The sequence below is a fragment of the Pituophis catenifer genome, unplaced genomic scaffold (genome assembly GCF_029215685.1).
Source record: "Pituophis catenifer annectens isolate HBS135680 unplaced genomic scaffold, rPitCat1.0.hap2 SCAF_13, whole genome shotgun sequence".
Taxonomy (NCBI): domain Eukaryota; kingdom Metazoa; phylum Chordata; class Lepidosauria; order Squamata; family Colubridae; genus Pituophis; species Pituophis catenifer.
This window is the reverse complement of record NW_027256893.1, coordinates 16,317,357-16,338,863: the sequence shown is the minus strand read 5'-3', so window position 1 is coordinate 16,338,863 and position 21,507 is coordinate 16,317,357. Positions and strand designations below refer to the sequence as shown.

Sequence of the window (21,507 nt, the reverse complement as noted above, 5' to 3'; positions counted from 1 at the left end):
ATCTCTATCTCTATCTATCTATCTATCTATCTCTATCTATCTATCTCTATCTCTATCTATCTATCTATCTATCTACCTACCTACCTACCTACCTACCTATCGATATCTATATATCTCTATCTCTATCTATCTATCTATCTCTATCTATCTATCTCTATCTCTATCTATCTATCTATCTATCTACCTACCTACCTACCTACCTACCTTACCTATCTATCTATATCTATCTATCTATCTCTATCTCTATCTATCTATCTATCTATCTATCTACCTACCTACCTACCTACCTACCTACCTATCTATCTATATACACACACACACACACACACACACTCGGATCTGTATCCACATTCACACGTGCACCCAACCACCATCCCTGTTTTTCCGGGGCATCGCACCAGAGCAGAGCTTGGATTCTGGGCTGCCAAAAAAAGAAAAAAGGAGAAGGGTCTTTTCTTGGGAGGTCGTGGGAACTGGGCCCTGTGGGGGGGTGTTGGGGGGCATCAAGAGGGCATCGTGGCTAAATGAAGCCAGGGTTAACCGAATGCATCCGGGCCTTCCCAGGTGTGGTTAGGCTGGCTGGGGGATTCTGGGAGTTTTAGCCCACCCATCTTCAAGCTTCCAAGGTTGAGAAACACTGCCTTTAATTCTTCTTTCTTTTTAAAAAATATTCCTTCGGTTTTTAAAGAATTTTTTTTTTAATTTATCTATAAATATGTGTACATCAATAATGTGCCTTGTTAGGAAAAAATATCAGGACAAAGAAATCTGACCATACAAACAATCTGTATGGTCTTAATATTGATAAGCGCCGCTTATATTGCGTACAGGATGTATATATCCACAGCGGACCTACCTTTGTAAAAAAAATATGAGATAAAGTGGATCGTTTCCAGATCTTTTTCTGCCCTTCCTTCCAATCTTTTCTTTTTAAAAAAAACATCTCTACATTTTTGACATGTACATATGGTATAGGTGGCTTAAATTCCCTTTCTTTTGCCTTTTGCGTTTCTATCATTTTAAAGAAAGAAACTTTCCCAATCGTGGCTTAAATCCATCTAAGAATTTTAAAAGGCACAGCCTGTTTTCCTACCTGGGATCTTCCATTGGATCAGCAACATTTCTCTCATTATGGTCTCTCTGCCAATTAGATGATGGGAAATGTGATTCCAGCAACTCTGGAAGACGCACCTGGATTGCGGGAGGTTTATTCTAAATTACCCAACTGCAATCAGGTGCCCTCTGTTCTGGATGACAAAGAACCCCATCATCCTCAGCTTGGCTGGAGAAAACTAAAATGGGCTCTTGAATTGCTCTTTTTTTACTCTAAATCTCCTGGAACCATTTTGGAACAGGCTGTTATGGACAAAATATAATTAAAAATCAACATAGAGAAAGTGAATACTTTCTTTTCCTTCCTTCCTTCCTTCAATTTATATAGTTACATAGTCTCAGAATGGGCAATCAAATGTCATATCCTTGGATAACACCCAGATAGGCTGAACTCGCACAAAAAGTTTAACCACAAAGAAATCCAGCACATTTTAATTGTGTACAGATCCAGCCTGCAATTACTTTCAGAACCTGCCTAAGCCTTAAAGATTAGGTTAAAATAATTGTCCTTAAGTTAATTGTGGACTAGGAGGTTGTTTGAATGTAGTTATTGTTTCAAGATTCATTATAATTTTAATTGTCACGGTGCATTATGTATTTTACTAGTCGGTTTCCATACCAGTTCATTGGTAGGTATTTATTTATTTATTTTATTTATTAGTTCGATTTTATGCCGCCCTTCTCCGGAGACTCAGGGCAGTTTACAATGCTTTAAGCAATAGCCTTCATACTTTTGTATATACCTGCTTAGTAGGGTTTTTTGGCCCCCCCAAGCGATGTTCTATTTTATACAAAGTCAGCTTATTGCCCCCACAAACCCGGTCTTCATTTTACCTACCTCGGAGGGATGGAAGGCTGAGTCAACCTTGAGCCTGGTGAGATTTGAACTCGCAGTAATTGCAGGCAGCTGGCAGCTAACTGCTACTTTAACAGCAGTTTAGTCCGCTGCGCCACTAAGGCTCTTAAAAGGTATTAGGAGCCTGGATAGCTCAGCAGACTAATGCATTGTAATTTAACTCCAGCTGTCTGCAATTAATAAGTTCGAATCTTGCCAGGCTCAGGGTTGACTCAGCCTTCCATCCTTTCTAAGGTAGGTAAATGGAGGACCCAGTTTGTGGGGGCAATAAGCTGACTTTGTAAAAATATACAAAAGTATGAAGGCTATTGCTTAACGCATTGTAAGCCACTCTGAGTCTCCGGAGAAGGGCAGCATATAAATCAAATTAAAAAAAAAAAGGTAAATTAAAGAAAAATTCCACTGTTGATTCAAAAGTTAGTTCCAGCTTGCTTGGGTAGCGATAATTCTGTGCCCCCTTGAACTGGGTTCAGTTTTGTGAATTTGGCAAAGTTTACTTCTAAGTAAATACGCATAGCTTGAGCTAACGTGATGCCATCCCAGATGACTCTGTTCAGAAGCAATTCAGTTGGGTTTAATCCTAACTTAATCTAACGGGACAGGCAACTTTGTATTGATGGTGCATTATCTTAACGGAGCTTCTTGGAGAATCTGTTTCTGGATCTGTGAGAAAGACTGAAGAAGCAGAGCTCTGAGTTAGGAGAAGCCATGAGAGGCTGTTCATTCTCTCCCTTGTCCCCAGTGGTGGACTGTGCCGGTTCAGACTGGTTCAGGAGAACCGGTAGTTGCGACCTGCGGGTGGGACTGTCCCCCTCCCCCCCGGGTGCAATCCTGTCCTATATCGCTGTGTTGTTTGACCCCAGAGGCATGTGCGGATGGCACGCGCGAGCGAATTTCCGTGCTTTGTGATGCTGCATGTATGTGCGGACGGCGCGAGAGAGAGCTCACATTTCTGGTGCTGGGCGAACTGGTTGTTACAGTATGTGACCCCCACCTCTGCTTGTCCCCCTTCTTTTTTTTTTTTTTTAATTAATTAATTTATTTTTATATGCCGCCTTTCTCCGGAGACTCAGGGCGGCTTACAATGCGTTAAGCAATAGCCTTCATACTTTTGTATATTTTATACAAAGTCAGCTTATTGCCCCCACAAACCGGGTCCTCATTTTACCCACCTTAGAAAGGATGAAAGGCTGAGTCGACCTTGAGCCTCGTGAGAATTGAACTCGCAGAAATTGCAGGCAGCTGGATGTTAAATGCTGCCTTAGTAGGAGGCATTAGCCTCCTACGCCACTCAGGCTCCTTTTCCCTTTTCTGGCACCTCCTTTCTGAATAAGTAACTTTCTGAATAAGTAACAAGGAAGAAACCACGATTATTTCTTTGCAAGGAGATTGCAAAGGACTTCAAGTCTCAGAGCTCCCTCTGGGAATTGAAATCCACACATCTTCAAGTTGCAAAACTCTGGTCTAAGAGTTGGATACTGGCTGGGGAATTTTGGGAGTTGAAGTCCACACATCTTCAAGTTGTCCAGGTTGCAAAACTCTGGTCTAAGACTTAGATACTGGCTGGGGAATTCTGGGAGTTGAAGTCCACACATCTTCAAATTGTGCAGGTTGTAAAACACTGGTCTAAGTGTTCCACGACATCGGTCTGCACATTATGTAGCCATTTCAGGAATTAAAATCCCTCTTCTGCCTGGCAAAATGCATATTAATCCCCCAAACATTCCCCTTGTGCTCCGGATGCCTCTTTGACAGAGGAAGCCTAGAATACAAATTTCTTTCCATCAACCAATAAGAGATAAAACAGCACTTCCTCCTTCCTTTCTATTGCACGCTGCTTATTTAAACATTGACTTGAACTTAGAACCTGGGCACTCCATGGTCATGTCCTGTGGATTGTCTTGGCAAAAGTGCAGAAGCTGTTTGTCACTGCTTTCGCCTAGATGATGGTTTTTGAGACTTCGGAATTTGGCCCACGGGTCGATCAGCCCTGATCGGATTTTTAGAAACCAGGCAGCTAAACTATTACCTGCAGTGCTGAAGCATATTCTGCTTTTCAAAGCAACCCTTGTGTAATAGACTGGGCAGAGGGAGAGAGAGTGACTGACCCAAAGTAAGTTTTTTCCATGAGGTTGGTCCTGCCGGTAGAACAGAATACATTTGGGGATCTGAATTTTGATCACAAGGCCATTGGGATGCTGCAAAGTTTGTAACTGTGAAAAATGGTCATAAGTCACATTGTTCAGTGCCATTGTAACTTTGAACAGTCACTAAGCGAATTGTTGTAAGTTGAGGACTACCTGTATTGCACCAAGCCTCCAGAAAAGAAAAGAAAAAAAAAATCTAGGTATTAGTCTATCTTCTTTGTGCCCTGGCTGACAGATCTGAAATCTCAAATGAACTAATGTGTTTGATGATCGTGTTTATTTCTCTAATTTATTTGTGACAGGAATAAACCAACAAGATGATAAATTGCTCTGCAAGAAAAATATATATATATAATTCTGCAGCATTAATGTTCAAAGCCTGCCATTTTTCTGTGTAGTGTGAAGATTTACTTCCTGATATACAATTTTAAAGAGGAGGAGGAGGAGGAGGAAAGGAAGAAGGATTGATTGATTGCTAAGTGGATGTTTAATTAACACCTCTAATACTTTGTGTTTGTAAATATGAATATAGGAACCAGATGAAGTATAATGTGTGAATGTTACTGACATCATGACAAGTGTTAGACAGAGAAGAGGAATAAAAAACACCAATGTTCCACAAGATTGTCTGCCACAGGAGAAAAACTGGAAACTTAACGAGAAGAGCGTAGTTGGTAAGTCACAATTGTGTGAAAGAAAAATTAAAACAATTTCTGGGTGACTTTTTAACAGTTTTCCCCTTTTGATTTCCTCCGCTCCTTTTTTAATTTTTGTTTGTTTTTGTTGTTTTGCATTTTGTCTTTCTTTGAAACTTAATGAAGTCAGGTTGTTTTTTTTTAAAAAAAAAAAATTAACTTATAATAAAACATTCAGGGTGTCCCAAAAGTCTCGATACAGTTTTAAGCTTTTTAAAATTTAAAATTGCACCAAAGCTTTTGGGACAGCCTGTATAAACCTATTATTCTCATCATGCTTCTTCGTCATTATTTTATTACTCGATTATTTTATTTCTGTTCTGTTTGCACTGTTTCCCTTTTCCTTTTCATTACTGCGAGCCCCATGGCAAGATAGGCAGCAAACGAAGTTAACAAATAAATAAATGAATGAATTAAATAAAGGCATTCTACTTCCACTTCTTTCAATCAAGGTTCTAGGTTTTTTGTTTTTAAACTGGCAGGTTCCATGGCTTGAAAATAGTTGGACTCACCTGATAAAAGATGCATCAAATAATCTCCAAATGCAAGATGTTGGTTGTAAAAAATAATTTTAAGCTCACAAAACCTGTCATTATTGAGGCAAGAATGCCTTTTTAGCAATAGCAATAACACTTAGACTTATATACCACTTCACAGTGCTTTACAGAACTCTCTGAGGGGTTTACAAAGTCAGCGTATTGCCCCTAACAATCTCATTTTACCAACCTCGGAAGGGTGGAAGGCTGACTCAACCTTGAGCCGGTCAGGATCGAACTCCTGACAGTGGACAGAGTTAGCCTGCCATTCTAACTACTACACTACTATCGTTCCTTATTTTTGAACAACATGCAAACAAGAAATGGACTATTCCATGCAAAAATAGCAATTTTAAGGAAAAAAGTCATTAGTTATTCTTTTTTACAGTATTCTGTTACATTAAGCCACAATGTTTGCCAACAATAAAACTCAGAGGGCACCAGAATTTCCACCTAAATAGTTAGTTTAGTTTAGTTAGTTTATTTGATTTGTATACCGCCCTACTCCCGAAGGACTCAGGGCGGTGAACAGCCAAACAATAAAATACATAGATACAAAAAATTTAAAAACCAGATAAAATCAAATTAAATCATTTTGGCCCAGACAGATTAAAAAACCCCAATAATTTGAAAACAGATTAAAATTTACATATTTAAAAAAGGGAAGAGATTAGGCCAAGCCCGCCTGATGGAATAAAAAGGTCTTCACAGCACGGCGGAAGGTGCGCAGATCCGGGATCCTCCGTATCTCTGGGGGGAGCTCATTCCAGATGGTAGGTGCCCCCACAGAGAAGGCTCTCCCCCTAGGGGCCGCCAGTCGACACTGTTTGGCTGACGGCATCCGGAGGAGTCCCTCTCTATGAGAGCGTACTGGCCGGTGGGAGGCTATTGGTGGTAGTAGGCGGTCCCGTAGATAACCAGGTCCTAAGCCTTCATTCAAATGAAGATCTCTTTGGTCTGGTTTTGCAAAGAACATCTCTGATTTCAGTTTGGCCCTCTCGTGTAGTACAGGTGATCCTTGACTTATGACTAATCACTTACTGGCTGTTTGAAGTTACGATGGACCACTGCATAACAGTGCATAAAATTTGGTCCGACCCTTAGATGACCCGCTTTATGACTGTCATATGGCAGATGGCATTAGGGTGTAAGATTATGGTGTAACTCAAGGATTTATCTATACTCCATCAGGATAAAACAACCACAGTCTTCAGATGAACTCAGTTTTAGCACAGCTTTTGTTAGTGGTTTCCATTTTCTGTGCGTGTTGGAAAGAAATAAAATGGTCTATGTGTATATATGATAAATCGATATTATTTGTTTATTTCTTATTAAATTTTTATGCTGCCCATCTCACCTATAAGGTGACTCTGGTCAGCTTACAAGTTATAAAATAAGTAAAAATATACTGTACTTTTTGGAGTATAAGACACACTTCCCCCCCCCAAAAGAGGGTGGAAATGTTGAATTATACTGAATACAGCCATTTTTGGCCTCCTGAAACCCTGCCCAGCGTGTCCTGTTTTAGCCAAAACAGGCCCATTTTTCATAAACACGGGGCCTGCAGAGGGTTTGGGAGTGCACTGCAGAGTGCTCCTGGGGTCCGGGGAGGGCAAAAACTTTTTTTTTCTTGTTTACCTCTTCGAAATCTTGGTGCGTCTTATAGTCCGGTGTGTCTTACAGTCCGAAAAATATGGTATATTAAAGCATTAAAACTACACAGATTTATGGATAGAACATGGACAGTAACTGGAGAAGATGATTGACTTCGTTTCAAACCTTTTAAATTTAAACTTTTACCTAGGTGCAAAACTATGGAAGAAGGTTTCACTTGTCGTTGGTGGAATTGTGGGCCTTTTCTTGGGAATAGTCACATCTGTTTACATCTCCACGCTCCATGAAAACGATCTGTGGTTTTCAAATATCAAGGTAAAACATCGTTGTTGCATTCTGAATGTTTTGGTCTGTTCCTATTTTACTGTTCTTCATCATAAACGTGTTTATCGAGTTTGACGTGAAATCGAGTTTGACAGGGGTGTCAAACTCGATTTCATTGAGGGCCGCATCAGGGTTGTGTTTGACCTCGAGGGGCGGTGTGGGCGTGGCCTGCTCGACATCAGTCATGTTGGGTGGCGGCCCAAGTGCTCTGCCAGTGAAAATGGGCTCCTGAGCTCCATTTCCACCTGCGACAGCCTCCTGCAACCCTCTGCCAGTGAAAACGGACCTCGGGAAGGCCGCAAATGGCCCTCCTAAGCTCTGTTTTTGCTGGCAGAGGGACCATGGATCGGTCCCTCACTGTTTCCAGGGTGGCCCTGCAGGCCAGATCTAAGTACTTCGTGTGCCGGATCTGGGGCACGGCCTTGAGTTTGACACTCCAGCATAGAATATAAACAATATACTTCGTGCTATGTGTTGAAGATTTAATAGACCAGGAAACTGCCCAGTTGTCTGTTCTTCTTTATGCATGTCACAGCAAATTCAAATGCATTTTCTTTTTGGTTCACCCCTGTGGGATAAATCAGGGCCCCAAAGTGATCGAAAATCTTCCCCCCAAAAAGTGAGAATTATTTCAGTAACTCAGCAGTTTGAACACATCATTTTATCTACAATGAAATAAATATAGCTCGTGTAGGGTAAGAATAGAAATCTCATATTAGTCTTATTTATTAATTATCCATTTACACCTGATTCAATCACAAGACTCTTGAGGAGCTGCAATAATTAGCAGCAACACAAACATTTGAATAAAATATGTCCACATTTTACGTATGGATGTTTATAAAATACATACCTTGTCTTCTATTAATATTAGTGTTACTAGTAAGGAAGAACGACGTTGTTTACTTAACTAATGTTAATATGGTTGAATGGATTTTACTATTAAATTGTTATGTTCTGGCCACAATTGATGAGAGTCTAGAAAAAAAGTAGAACTTGTTAGAGAACTGGCAAATAAGGAAAAGCAGATGTTAGCTTAGTATAAAACAGATGTAAAAGAGTAATGTTTGCCTCATAAAGGGTGGCATTTGGTGGAATACAGCTGGTACCCAGCTTACAAATTAATTATGTTTGATGCATTCTTGCTAATTAGATCCCTCTCTATGATCAATCTTCCTCCCCCACTCCCCCATTAAACCCAGAATGTTTCAAAAAAATATGTTAGATGATATTGTACATTATACATACTTTTTTTTCCCCAAATGCGTAACAAATGTGGAGACACAGTTGTATTAACCTACAAGCTTTGTGGCTGATTGAATTTAGGGTAGAATAGTTCCTATCCAGTGGATGCGGTGGCTCAGTGGCTAAGATGCTGAGCTTGTCGATCGAAAGGTCGGCAGTTCAGCGGTTCGAATCCCTAGTGCCGCGTAACAGGGTGAGCTCCCGTTACTTGTCCCAGCTTCTGCCAACCTAGCAGTTCGAAAGCATGTAAAAAATGCAAGTAGAAAAATAGGGACCACCTTTGGTGGGAAGGTAACAGCGTTCTGTGCGCCTTTGGCGTTGAGTCCTGCTGGCCACATGACCACAGAGACGTCTTCAGACAGTGCTGGCTCTTCGGCTTTGAAACGGAGATGAGCACCACCCCGTAGAGTCGGGAACGACTAGCACATATGTGCGAGGGGAACCTTTACCTTTACCTTTAGTTCTTATCCAAACAACAAGAATTGATTTATTTATTTTTTTGGCTAGCTGACTGGGGAATTCTGGGAACTGAAATCCATGTTCTACCATCTGGAACTGAATTCTTTTTGGTTGTAGGTTTGAGTCCACTCTTCCTAAAGTTGCAAAGGTTGGGAAACACTGTCCTTTGTGATTGGACTATCACTAAAGTCATTAAAGCCAATATGTAGTCTTGAAACTCTTAGTGTAGTAGAATATTTGTATCCCCACAAACTTCAACAATGGGACATCATCACACCACTGGCCTGAAATATGTCCTTTGTGCCAATCGTGACGCGCTCAAATAATTGGTGTCAGTTGTGGGCTGATGTCATCATGTCGGATATTAGTTCTTCCTTCTCTCCTCCATAGATACGCTGGCTCTCCACCTGATAAGCCTTGAATGTCAGCAAGACAATAAAACGGGCAAATACAGCAGATAAAACAGCTTTAAAACAAGCGGAGTCCCTTAAGGCTTTGCAACTCAGGAGATTAAAAGCTTACCGGCATAAAAGCATCTTTCCCGTGTTGCAAAAGGCAAGATTATTTTAAATAGAAGGACTCTATCCGATTCAAATTGGGATCAGAAATGGAACGTAATGGCAGGATGATGGCTGTACTGCACAAATGACTTTAGAAAAGACAAAAGAACGTAGAAAAGACGTCTGTAAAATTTCCATTGGGTTCAATCCAGATTAGAGTAAACTAATTGATTTTGGTGGATCATTCTAAGCATATGTAATTCATCCAACTTCGCTGGGGCTTTCCCCCGCACCCCACACCCCCCATGTAGGTGTAAGAATTAAAAAGAGAGAGGGAGACTCCAGCTACCAATTTTAAATTTACATTTCACCCAAGAGAACTTCAGTTCTAATGCTTAGGGCACATCAGTTAAGACTTTCTGTTTGTCAGTGTAAAATCACAAGAATTACCAGATCATGGAAGTAACTTTCCAAAAATAATGCTAGATTAAGGGGGGTTTTTTTTCCCTTGATTATAACTCCTATGCCCGTTATCTGAAATGAAACGTGGTTTATAGTTCCTTGCATTTCTTTAGGAATTGATATTTTGGTCAACGTACAAAATTGTCTGGAATATGTGGACGTCAGAAGAGTTTAAAGCTTTGCTGTGTCATCAACTCACAAAACGATCTTGATTAATCTTTCAACCTCAATTTCACACTGCTTGAGCTAGGAAAGTTAGTGATCTATGGCCTGGAATAACTGCATTGAGAAATGAGATAAGTACTATAAATGGCTTTGTCTGTTTAATGTATTGGGTTGCATCTCAACCTAATCATGCAAAGAATAGATGCCCTAAAGTCAGTAAGCGTCGATTTAGCCCGTAAGTTTAAAAAGTTGTATTGCATAAATTCTTCTCGGTCTTGCTCTAACTCTATTCTACTTAAGACTTAAGTTGAAACATTGCGGTCAGACTTAATGTGATAGCTTTGGTTTTTATAGTGTTTGTAATATATCAGACACAGTTACAGCCTTCCAAAAGTGGGGATTGAACCAACTTTAGGATGTACAACAAATCATAGTTAAACATGGCCTTTTTATGATACGTGAACCCTGCCCAAGTGTACTGCACAAGTCAAGGCTAAGCAAAATTAATAGATTCGTAGTTTAAGGTCCTTCTTGCATCTCAACTGATTTGCTTCCTTCTAGGAAGTAGAACGGGAAATTTCCTTCAGAACAGAATGCGGTTTGTACTACTCTTACTACAAACAGATGCTGGCGGCTCCATCAATTCAACAAGGTATTGTAGAGTTAGTGTTTTCAGCATTATTTTTCTGCATCAAATGCATCAACTGTTCTGCGCTTTAGAACCCAATTATCCAGCTTTGCCTTCCGCAGGTGGTCCTTGACTTTTGATCCCAATTGAGACTAGAGTTTACATTGTTAATCCATGTGGTTGTTAAATCGTGCCCGATTTCACAACATTTTGTCATGATTGCTAAGCAAATCATTGCAGTTGTTAAATGAATCCTACGGTCTTTAAGCGAATCCGGCTTTCTCCATTGACTTTGCATGTTCGGCCCTTGGGCCGCATGCCACCTTGGAGTGCTATTAATGTGGCCCCACAAAATTATTTTAAAAATAATTTATTTTAAAAATAAAGGAGGCTTGTTATTTATATACATTAAACTACCGTATTTTTCAGAGTATAAGACGCACCGGAGTATAAGATGCACCTACCTTTTTTGGTGAGGAAAATAAGAAAAAGAAATCTCCCTCTGCCTCTGAGCAATTTTGCCTCCTTGCAGCAAACAGCAAACAGCCTGCTTTACTTTCATTTTCGTTTTCAGCATAGCTTGATTAGCACAAGGAAAAAAAAAATCTGCTCCAGCAGTTTACCTCTTTGCAGCAAGCAGCAGAGCCCTGCGCAAAACAGCTGAGAGCAAATCAGCTGAGAGTCGGGAGGCCGATCCAATCAACTTGTGCTAATTGGGCTGTGCTGAAGCTGAAAGGAGCTGTTTCTTCTTGCTGCTTGCTCCAAGGAGGTAACTGCTGGGAGGCTGAGGCCAAAGGGTGGGGGCCAGTGGGTGGGCGGGGCTACATTCAGTGTATAAGACGCACCTAAATTTTTACCCCCTTTTAGGGGGTTGAAAAGGTGCGTCTTATACTCCAAAAAATATGGTATGTTATATATTTTATATGTGGCTCAAGACAATTCCTCTTCACTCAGTGTGGCCCAAGCAAGCCAAAAGGTTGGATACCCATGCTCTAAACCAAGAAGATAAAGTTACTTGGTTGAGATGGGCAGAATGAATGAATGAATGAATGACATTATTTCAATTTCTTTCTGTGTAACTTCGCTTTAGCAGAAGTCTTTAACATTTTCATGGGTTTTTATAGGTGGAGGTGTCACATTTTCCCTTCCTTTTCACTGTGCAGGTTTACACAGCTTGATCTATGACAATAAAACTGAGTCCATGAGAACAATTAATATACTTGAAAGGATGAATGTTTATCAAGAAGTATTTCTCAGCATTCTATATACAGTGCTTCATTTGAAAGTAAGTTGTCATGAAAAATCCCTGGCAAATGCTCAAAAAAGTCACCCATATTTTTATGGTTGTTGCATAAATACAGTAACATTTAATGTCACTGTTTTATACACACACACACTCACTCACTCACATCCACTCGCCTGAAACCAGTGGTGGGTTCTACTTACCTTTGCTACCAGTTCGCATTGGGAGCGCACGCCTGTGCTTCTGCACAAAAGCTTCTGAGCATGCGCAGATCACCTATGATGACATCCGGGTCGGTGGGCGGAGCCTCCCACCAATTTTACTACCGTTTCTTGCAAACCGGTCCAAACCGGGGGCAACCCACCACTGCCTGAAACATATTTCAGAGCCACTTTTGTAGTCTGGGAGACTGGGAGTTCTAGTCCCACCTTAGATGCAAAACCAGCAGGGTGATATTGAGCCGATCATTCTCTGTCAGCCATAGGAAGGAGGCAAGGGCAAACTACATCTGAAAACTTGCCAAGAAAATTGCAGTGTCAGGAATCAAGACTGACTCAAAGGTATATTTCTTTTGAGACTTGGTTTGGTATAATGGTTAAAGTCCTGGATTGGGAGTAGGGAAACATGAGTTTGATCCTGCCTTAGGAATGAAAGCTGTCTGGATGACTTTGGGCCAGTCATTTTTATCCAACCATACGAAGAAGATTTTGACTGGCAAAACATCCTTTAAAAACCTCGCCTACAAAAATGCAAAGATTGCTCCTTGTAGCCCCCAAGAGTCAAGATTGACTCAAAGACACACATACACAAAATCATATTTGCTTAAATGTAAATCTCACTGTGTTCAGTGAGGTTAACCTCTTCCACCAAGAATGCATTAGGCTTGAAGAATTACAGGATGTCTTACTTGAACACGTCATCTTTCAAGTTTCAAAAGGTTTCCTAATAAGCAGGATGGGTTTTACAGAAATGCGAACATTTGACATCATGCTGAAATGAATTATGACCACTTCACTACTTGATTTATCCTTCTTTTGCAGAGATTTTTAGAACCTGTTTATTTTTACATCTATACACTGTTCGGCCTTCAAGCTGTGTATGTCCTTGCCTTATATGTGACTAGCTGGCTTCTTAGCGGAACGTGGCTTTCGGGAGTCTTAGCTGCTGTCTGGTATATAGTCAACAGGTGAGGTTTTCTTCTCTTACCTGTCAGGCTTCGATGCTTTCTCAAAATAAATGAACTTCCAAACTGCCAATCTTTAAGGAAATTTTCTCTTTATTCAAGTACAGCAACCAGATTCTGACTCTTCGTGGTCAATACTGATCTTTGCCCCCCAATCCCTCCCTTTCCGATCCCCAATTCTCTGCTTCTCATTGGCTATCTTCCAAGTCACTCTCCTGATTCCTTTCCCCGTCAGTTCACAGGAATGCTTCCCCTCCCTCCTCATCTTTAAGGAGCCCGAATCTTCAAAGGGATTTAGCAGGCAAAAGTTCAAGCTTCATCCTCCCTTTTCTATGTCAGCGCTGAGACGCTGACATCACCATCATAATGATTTTTACCCCTGGGGAAAGTTTTACTTGGGATGATCAGAATCAGAGGTGAAATCCAGGAGGTTCTGACAGGCGTTGTATCTAATGATTGTTGATGAATGTATTTTTTATGTACACTGAGAGCATATGCACCGAAGACAAAATATTCCAAGTGTGTTTTAATTTCCATCTCTCTGAGGAGTTTCCCCCATCTTAGCTTAGAACTAACTTTTGCTTTTGATTTCCACAGAGTAGATACCACCCGAGTGGAATTCACCATCCCGCTAAGAGAAAACTGGGCACTGCCGTTCTTTGCCGTCCAGCTCGCTGCAATTACAGTCCTTTTCAGACCACATTTACGATCTGCTCACGAAGTAAGTCAAAAAGGTTTTCCTGAGACAATGTCATTCTAAAAATATTTGGCAACAGCTAAAGAAATATTGGGAACGTTTTCAAAAGAAACCCACATCACATCATTGATTGAATTGATCCTACAGAGACCGCATATACTATAACTAACATTTCCCCAAAAGAAGTTTGGCATCTAATGTCAGGACAAAATGCATCCATAGATTGGTTCAACCACTGTGCTCAAGGGATCATGAAGTGCCTATGTGTTGTCCTTCACATCTCATAACTGATGATGCTAGCAGTTCAAATCTCACCAGGCTCAAGGTTGACTCCACCTTCCATCCTTCCAATGGGTAAAATGAGGACCCAGATTGTTGGGGGGCAATAGGCTGACTCTGTAAACCACTTAGAGAGGGCTGTAGAGCTCTGTGAAACAATATATAGAGTCTATTGCTCTAAAACAGTCTATTGCTCTGATCAACTGGGACTTGGGAGGCAGAGAATAGATGGGGGCGGGGCCAGTCAGAGATGGTATTTGCCGGTTCTCCGAACTACTCAAAATTTCCGCTACCGGTTCTCCAGAACTGATCAGAACCTGCTGTAACCCACCTCTGGCTTGTTTGCTATAATGTGAGGTATGAGCCTCTCCACTGGATTGCTCAATGGTACGTGGGAATCCTGCTATTTTGGCTTGTTTAAAAAGTGCTTTTAAAATCCTGGGTTAGTATTAGGAGGAATTGTCCCCATGGAGACCCACAAGTAGCGTGCTCTGGATTAGATAACCTGTTTGTTCCATTGCCTTACATTTTTTATTGATGGGCTTCTCTGGGGAAAGAAAGGCTTCTGACAATATGTGCTCAGATAGATTAAAGAGCGAATATTTTTTGTAGATGCTAAGATAATTTATATCTATATGGGAATGTCCAATTGTTTCTTTCTTTTTTTGGCTATTATGATCTTTCCCAATGGGTTTTTTTTCCTTTTTCATTCAGTTGTTTTTCTTCTTCCAGAAGTTGACGCTTCTAGCCGTGTTCATTGCAACCTTCCTCTTAAGTTTGACTTGGCAATTCAATCAATTCATCCTATTGATCCAGGCGATGGCTTTGTTCACCCTCGACTGCCTTGACATGATCCCTGAAGGAAAAGTAAGTTAATTATTGGGTGGGGCACTCATTGGTGCAGACTAAAGCCATGTTGAAGTAATAAGAAACTCTCGCAGCTGGGAGTGCTTAATACTATCCCATCCAGGGGTGAAATCCAGCAGGTTCTGACAGGTTCTGGAGAACCGGTAGCAGAAATTTTGAGTAGTTTGGAGAACCAGCAAATACCACCTCTGGCTGGCCCCAGAGTGGGGTGGAAATGGAGATTTTGCAGTATCCTTCCCCCAGGAGTGGGGAGAGAATGGAGATTTTGCAATATCCTTTCCCCAGGAGTGGGGAGGGAATGGAGATTGTGCAATATCCTTCTCCCAGGAATGGGGAGGGAATGGGGATTTTGTAATATCCTTTCCCTGGAGTGGGGAGGGAATGGGGATTTTGCAGTATCTTTCCCTGGAGTGGGGAGGGAATGGATATTTTGCAGTATCCTTCCCCTGCCATGCCCACCAAGCCACGCCCACAGAACCGGTAGTAAAAAAAATTTGGATTTATCCCATCCCGTACAATATATCACCTGAAGGTGGTGGGGGTTATTAAAAAATAATGAATTTAAACTGGGTTAGATGTAAAGCAAAAATGAGTCGTGTAAATTTGATCTCTTTCGTCCAAGCATTAATACCAAAAAAAAAAAAAATACAAGCTGTGTCTGGCATCATTTCTTAATCATTTTTGCAGGTTATATGGCTCTACATCGTACAGGTGGCCAGTCTGCTGATGGTTTACCTCTTGCAGTTCTTTAACTCCATGATAATTGGATCATTGCTTGTAAGCTTTAATATGTCAGCCTTGTTAGCAAGAAAACTTCAGGTACGTATTCCATTTTTGCTTTGCCGAAATAACTAACTAAGGAAACCAAAGCTGTTGTTTACCTATTCTTTCATCTGTTTTATACCCTGTTTCCCCTAAAATAAAACATCCCCTGATAATAAGACCAATTGGGCCTTTTGAGCGCATGCGTTGAGTGAAGAGAGCAAAAGAGCCGCCTGCCTACTAAAATCGTCCTGACAAGAAGCCCTTCCCCTTTCAAAAATTCCTGCAGGATTTCAGCTCCAAACGGTGATATGATTATAAATGCAGAGACCAGTTGTAAGTTAATGTTTTCAGTGCCATTGTAATTTCGAATTGTCACTAAAAGATTGGCTGTAAGTCGAGGACTACTTGTATGAAGCTGAAAATGGCCTTTATTAGATAGCGATAAATAGTCAATACAACGGTAAAAAGTTTCATTAATTAACATTAATTAATTAAATAATCCAGCAATACCAAACAACGTAATTTGGATTGTTGTAGATCAGGGGTATCAAGCTGGCGGCCCGCAAGGCGGATGCATCAAATGCAGGCCGCGCCCACCCCAGCTCTGTGAAGGGGGAAAACGTCGCGATACGTCGCGTGTCGGCAATGGACGCCGCAAGTTTGACACCTGTGTTGTAGATGCGTTTTAAGTACTGTTAACTGTTTGCCTTTTCCAGAATAACTTGAAAACTGGTGGCTTATTAAGCAGAATTGGGAAACTCCTCCTCCATGTGCTATTAGTGCTGTGCTTGACATTCCTTGTAAATAATTTTATTAAGGTGGGTAAGATTTTTTTCCTCACCCCACATCTATAGAGCATTATTTTAAAGATGAATATGGGATATTTAAGCCTTAGGTACTAAATTATAGAGGACTGTATTCATGTAGAATGGGGTGTCAAACTCAATTTCATTGAGGGCTGCATCAGGGTTGCGTTTGACCATGGGGGGCGTGGCCAGGCCTGGCATGGCCAGCTCAACGTCACTTGTGTCGAGGGCGCCTGTGGTGGCCCGAAGCTCTGTCAGCAAAAATGGGCTCTTGACTTACATTTTTGGCTGCGACGTCTCCTGCAACCCTCTGCCAGCGAAAATGGAGCTCGGGAGGGCCGCCTCCTAAGCTCCATTTTTGTGGCAGGCACCGTGGGCCGGTCCTTCATTGTTTCCAGGGTGGCCCTACGTGCCAGATCTAAACACCCCAGGGGCCGGATCTGTCCCCTGACCCTTGAGTTTGACACCCCTGAGTAGTGGTGGGTTTCAAATTTTTTTACTACCGGTTCTGTGGGTGTGGCTTGGTGGGCGTGGCTTGATGGGCATGGCAGGGGAAGGATACTGTAAAATCTCCATTCCCTCCCAACTCCAGGGGAAGGTTACTACAAAATCCCCATTTCCTTCCAATCAGCTGGGACTCGGAAGGCAGAGAATAGATGGGGGCGGGGCCAGCCAGAGGTGGTATTTACCAGTTCTCCAAACTACTCAAAATTTCCACTACCGTTTTTTTTGTTTTTTGGTTTTTTTTAAAATTTGATTTATATGCCGCCCTTCTCCGGAGACTCAGGGCGGCTTACAATGCGTTAAGCAATAGCCTTCATGCTTTTGTATATTTATACAAAGTCAGCTTATTGCCCCCACAAACTGGGTCCTCATTTTACCTACCTTAGAAAGGATGGAAGGCTGAGTCAACCTTGAGCCTGGTGAGATTCGAACTTGCAGTAATTGCAGGCAGCTGGTGTTAATCACAATGCTTTTAGTCTGCTGAGCCACCAGGCCCTATTCTCCAAATCTGGTCAGAACCTGCTGAAACCCACTTCTGCCCCTGATGTAGAAGAAAACTTCAACCTTCTACAGCTCCACTGCTCTAATTTCTCTTCTGGTGGATCCTTCAGACTTCTGGAACAGATTTTTGCATTCACAGAAATCTTCAGGAAAAGTAAAACCTTTTCCTCTTCTCCTTCTTTAGAGTACTTTTCTTGTAGATTTGAACCATATGAATTACTGCACTGCTTTAAAGAATACTGAAGTAATAATTTGTGTCACGAGGACAGGAGGACTGGCAGGAAGGAACTAAGTTGCACAGTCCTTTCCAAAGGATATAAATGCTGTACATTTTTCCTTTCCCCATAGAGAATTCTAAATCTGGAATCAGATGAGCACATCTTTAAATTTCTGAAAGCAAAGTTTGGATTCGGAGCAACAAGGTACAGCAATAATTGTTTTCCTAAAGTCTTTTCTTAGAAGGAAGGTCTTTCCAGGTTTCAGGGTGGAGTATAGTTCTAATAAATAAATACTTTAAATCACAGACTTTGTCACCATATTCTTCTTCTTATTTCTTCTTTAGAGATTTTGATGCTAACCTGTACTTGTGCGAAGAAGCTTTTGGCCTTTTGCCTTTTAATACTTTTGCAAGACTTTCAGATACACTAGTTTTTTACGCTTACTTATTTGTCCTGTTGATCACGGCCACAACAGCTGCTGTTGTCTCTTTTCAAAACCTCAGGTAGGTCCGTTTTTAAACTGTTGTGTTTTATTTATTTATTTATTTATTATTGCGATTTATATGCCGTTTTGTTCTGGTTGTGAGGTTCCTCTCCCTCCCACTTCACTAAGAGCAGGAACAGCTTTAAGAGAACTTGGCAGCATATATATGTCACTTTTCAGATAGAAAGTCCATACAGAGAGTGGTAAGGACAGCCAAGGAGATTATAGGAAGCTCGCTTCCTGTTATTCAGGTTACTGTTTATAAGAGTTATGTGCTTAGAGCTCAAAGCTTTGTTAGAGACCCCACACACCCACTTTACAGTCCGTTTCTGTTGCTCCCCTCTGGGAGGAGGTTTCAGAGTATTTCTAGCAGAATTACCAGACTCTGTAACAGCTTTGTTGCCTTGTGCCATCCATCTGGTAAAGTCACAAGATTCGTTTTTCTCGCCATGTACATCTGAACTAGACTGTGTTGTTTTTCTGTGTCATATATGTGGGTATATACATAATTTTGAGTTTCTTTATTTATTTTGTCATGTTCATGTAGTGTATATTTGAGATGGTGACCCTTTGAGAGCTGTATGCAACGAAATTTCATTTTAACATATGCCGATTAGTGTACATTCAAAGTGACAATAAAGTTATTATTCTATTCTATTCTATTCTATTCTATTCTATTCTATTCTATTCTATTCTATTCTATTCTATTCTATTCTATTCTACTCTACTCTACTCTACTCTACTCTACTCTACTCTACTCTACTCTACTCACTGAATGGATATACATCTCAGACGCATTGTTGCAAAATTATTGGATTTAATCTTCCCTCCCCATCCACGTTTGCGATACACGCAGTGTCGATTTACAACCATAATGAAAAATCTATCCAATAAAACCTTAAACTCATGAGAGCAGTAAAGCAGGGGATCCAGATGACCAACCCAGTTTTATGACCTCTTTTGCAGTGGTGGTTAAACGAATGCCACAGTGGTTAAGCGAGCCCATTCTTCTCTGTGGGCCCATTTTGCCGAAAACAGGAAGTAAGTGCCAGTTTTCAGCCAAAATGTTGTAAAATTGTCATACAACACTGGGATGCTGCAAACGGCCCTTGATGCGAGCCAGTTGCAAAGCACCCGAACTGCAGTCACGTATCTGTGGGGAGACTAGAATTTCAGAATCGGGTTTATAAGTACTCGTGGGGAGGTCTCTCGTAACTTCAAACGGTCACTTAAGCAGCCAGTTGTAAGTCAAGGACTATTTGAATGACTTGATGAATGTATTTTTTCCCCTCTCTTTTTTCTTTTTTCTTTTCCTTTTATGTACACTGAGAGCATATGCATCAAAGACAGATTCCTTGTGTGTCCAATCACACTTGGCCAATAAAGAATTCTGTTCTGTTCTATTCTATTCTATTTAATTGTATTCTATTCTATTCTATTCTGTAGTCCCTGAATATCTCTGTTTCCCATTAGTTATGAAAAAAGCATCTACCTGATTTCCAAAGAAACTGGTCAGGGAAATATTTATTTACACAGCTGTACATACCACCCCCATTGTCTGAAAAATTATCACCAGCAAATTAAAAAAAAAAGTGATGCTTCTATATATTTGACCCTAGTGTTGTATTGTATAAAAGTGAAAGATCTCACACATGGGAACATTTAGCACATTCAACCCATAGAATCCATTACAGTTGCATTAAAATGCTTTATTGTCTCAATAAAGGGTCAATAAGTAAGGAAATGCTTTGAGCTGCCTACAAATGTCCTTTTTAAAAAGAACTTTGAAGTCTTCACCTTGCTGGCCTCAGTATAACAACCATCTTCTTCTTTCCTCCTCCTTCATTTGCTCAGTGGTCGTGCAAGTATCAAATCCGTAGAAAAACAACCCACATCCACCACCATGTTCAAACCTGCTATGGCTTACCACTTGGTCCACACCATTTCATTCGGGCTCCTGGCCTTAAGCACCATGAGGTACATTTTATCTAGTCGTATTTATCATGAAAACTGCAGGGGGAAAAAAAACAGTCCATAAAGAAGAAACAAAGAACCAATCAAGCAGCACGCTAAGTGATTCTGCTAACAGGGCCTCCCTTTTCCATAAACTGCATTAGCCCACGGCATTGTCCTTTCTATAAAACCTCTGGCAGATTAGAGGCTGTTCGTTTATAGTTATTCCTGATGAGCAGTCAGTTGTTGCTGTATTAACTGCGTGGAAAGCTGCTTTTAAATAATTTCATGGTCAGCAAGAGTATAAGTATCAGCACTTCAACCTACATTTACTCTAGTGCTGACATAAGAAGGAGAAGAGGGGGCAGCTGGCAAGAGGACGCTTGACTTCTCACCTACTTATTTTCCCTGAAGATAATATCCCCTAGGAGATGAGATGGGAGGGGAGACATTCCTGGGAGCTGAAATAGTAGATATGGGGAGAGTGATTTGGAAGATGGCCAATGAGACGCAGAGAATTGGGGAACGGAAAGGGAAGGTTTGGGGTCAGGAAGTCAGTGTTGGCTACGCCACAATCGCGGACAGGTTGTCATGCTTAATAAAATGAAAGATTTCGTCAAAGACTATTCGTTTGGAAATGCAATTTATTTTATTTGAGATGACATCGAAACCTGACAATAAGAACTTTCTTTCTACTTGGAAACCATTTCTGGATTTGGGGAAAAAATGAAACAATGACTGGGTTTTGCTGATTAGGTAAGTTTGTGGCTATAGAAATGGCTAGTGCATAAGAAGTATGTAAAAGTAAAAAGTTGAGGCTGCAATGTTATTACGCTATTCTACTGAACTAAAAAGAATCGGAAGTCAATGCTTTTCTTTTCGTTTTTCCCCTTTCCCCTATATTTCTTTCTCTTCCCTTTTTCCTCTCCCGTTTTCCCACTATTTTCCCTTTCTTTTGCATTTTATATTTTGATAAGTTTAATAAAAATCACTAATTAAAAAATATAAGAGCTATGTTTCACTTTCAGGGGGGTGATCAGATAATAGGTATAGTTTCTTTTTCTTTGATTTTCCTTTTTTTTTTTTTTTTTTTTTGAATCTTGCAGGATGAAATATCTCTGGACTTCCCACGTATGTATGTTTGCAGCTTCTGGTCTGTGCAGTGGTGACATCTGGGGACTAGTTTTGAAATGCGTTCATCTTCACACACCCAAACGGGTTAGAGATCTTTTATTTAGTTAGTTAGGTAACAAATTGTACAAA

The 21,507-nt window shown here is 40.8% G+C and overlaps 1 protein-coding gene across 1 annotated transcript in view; it reads left to right on the top strand.

The window, feature by feature from the left end:
* Positions 1-21,507, top strand: part of DPY19L3 (dpy-19 like C-mannosyltransferase 3) — a 37,037-nt gene that overhangs the window by 1,270 nt on the left and 14,260 nt on the right. Inside the window, exons 2-14 of the mRNA XM_070952714.1 lie at positions 4,649-4,790; positions 7,152-7,276; positions 10,678-10,768; positions 11,908-12,029; positions 13,028-13,173; positions 13,768-13,891; positions 14,879-15,013; positions 15,701-15,832; positions 16,495-16,596; positions 17,938-18,011; positions 18,152-18,310; positions 20,146-20,268; positions 21,351-21,462. Of these exons, the coding sequence (XP_070808815.1) occupies positions 4,688-4,790; positions 7,152-7,276; positions 10,678-10,768; positions 11,908-12,029; positions 13,028-13,173; positions 13,768-13,891; positions 14,879-15,013; positions 15,701-15,832; positions 16,495-16,596; positions 17,938-18,011; positions 18,152-18,310; positions 20,146-20,268; positions 21,351-21,462 (1,548 nt within the window). The 5' untranslated portion in view covers positions 4,649-4,687. The remainder of the gene's footprint in view (positions 1-4,648; positions 4,791-7,151; positions 7,277-10,677; positions 10,769-11,907; positions 12,030-13,027; positions 13,174-13,767; positions 13,892-14,878; positions 15,014-15,700; positions 15,833-16,494; positions 16,597-17,937; positions 18,012-18,151; positions 18,311-20,145; positions 20,269-21,350; positions 21,463-21,507) is intronic.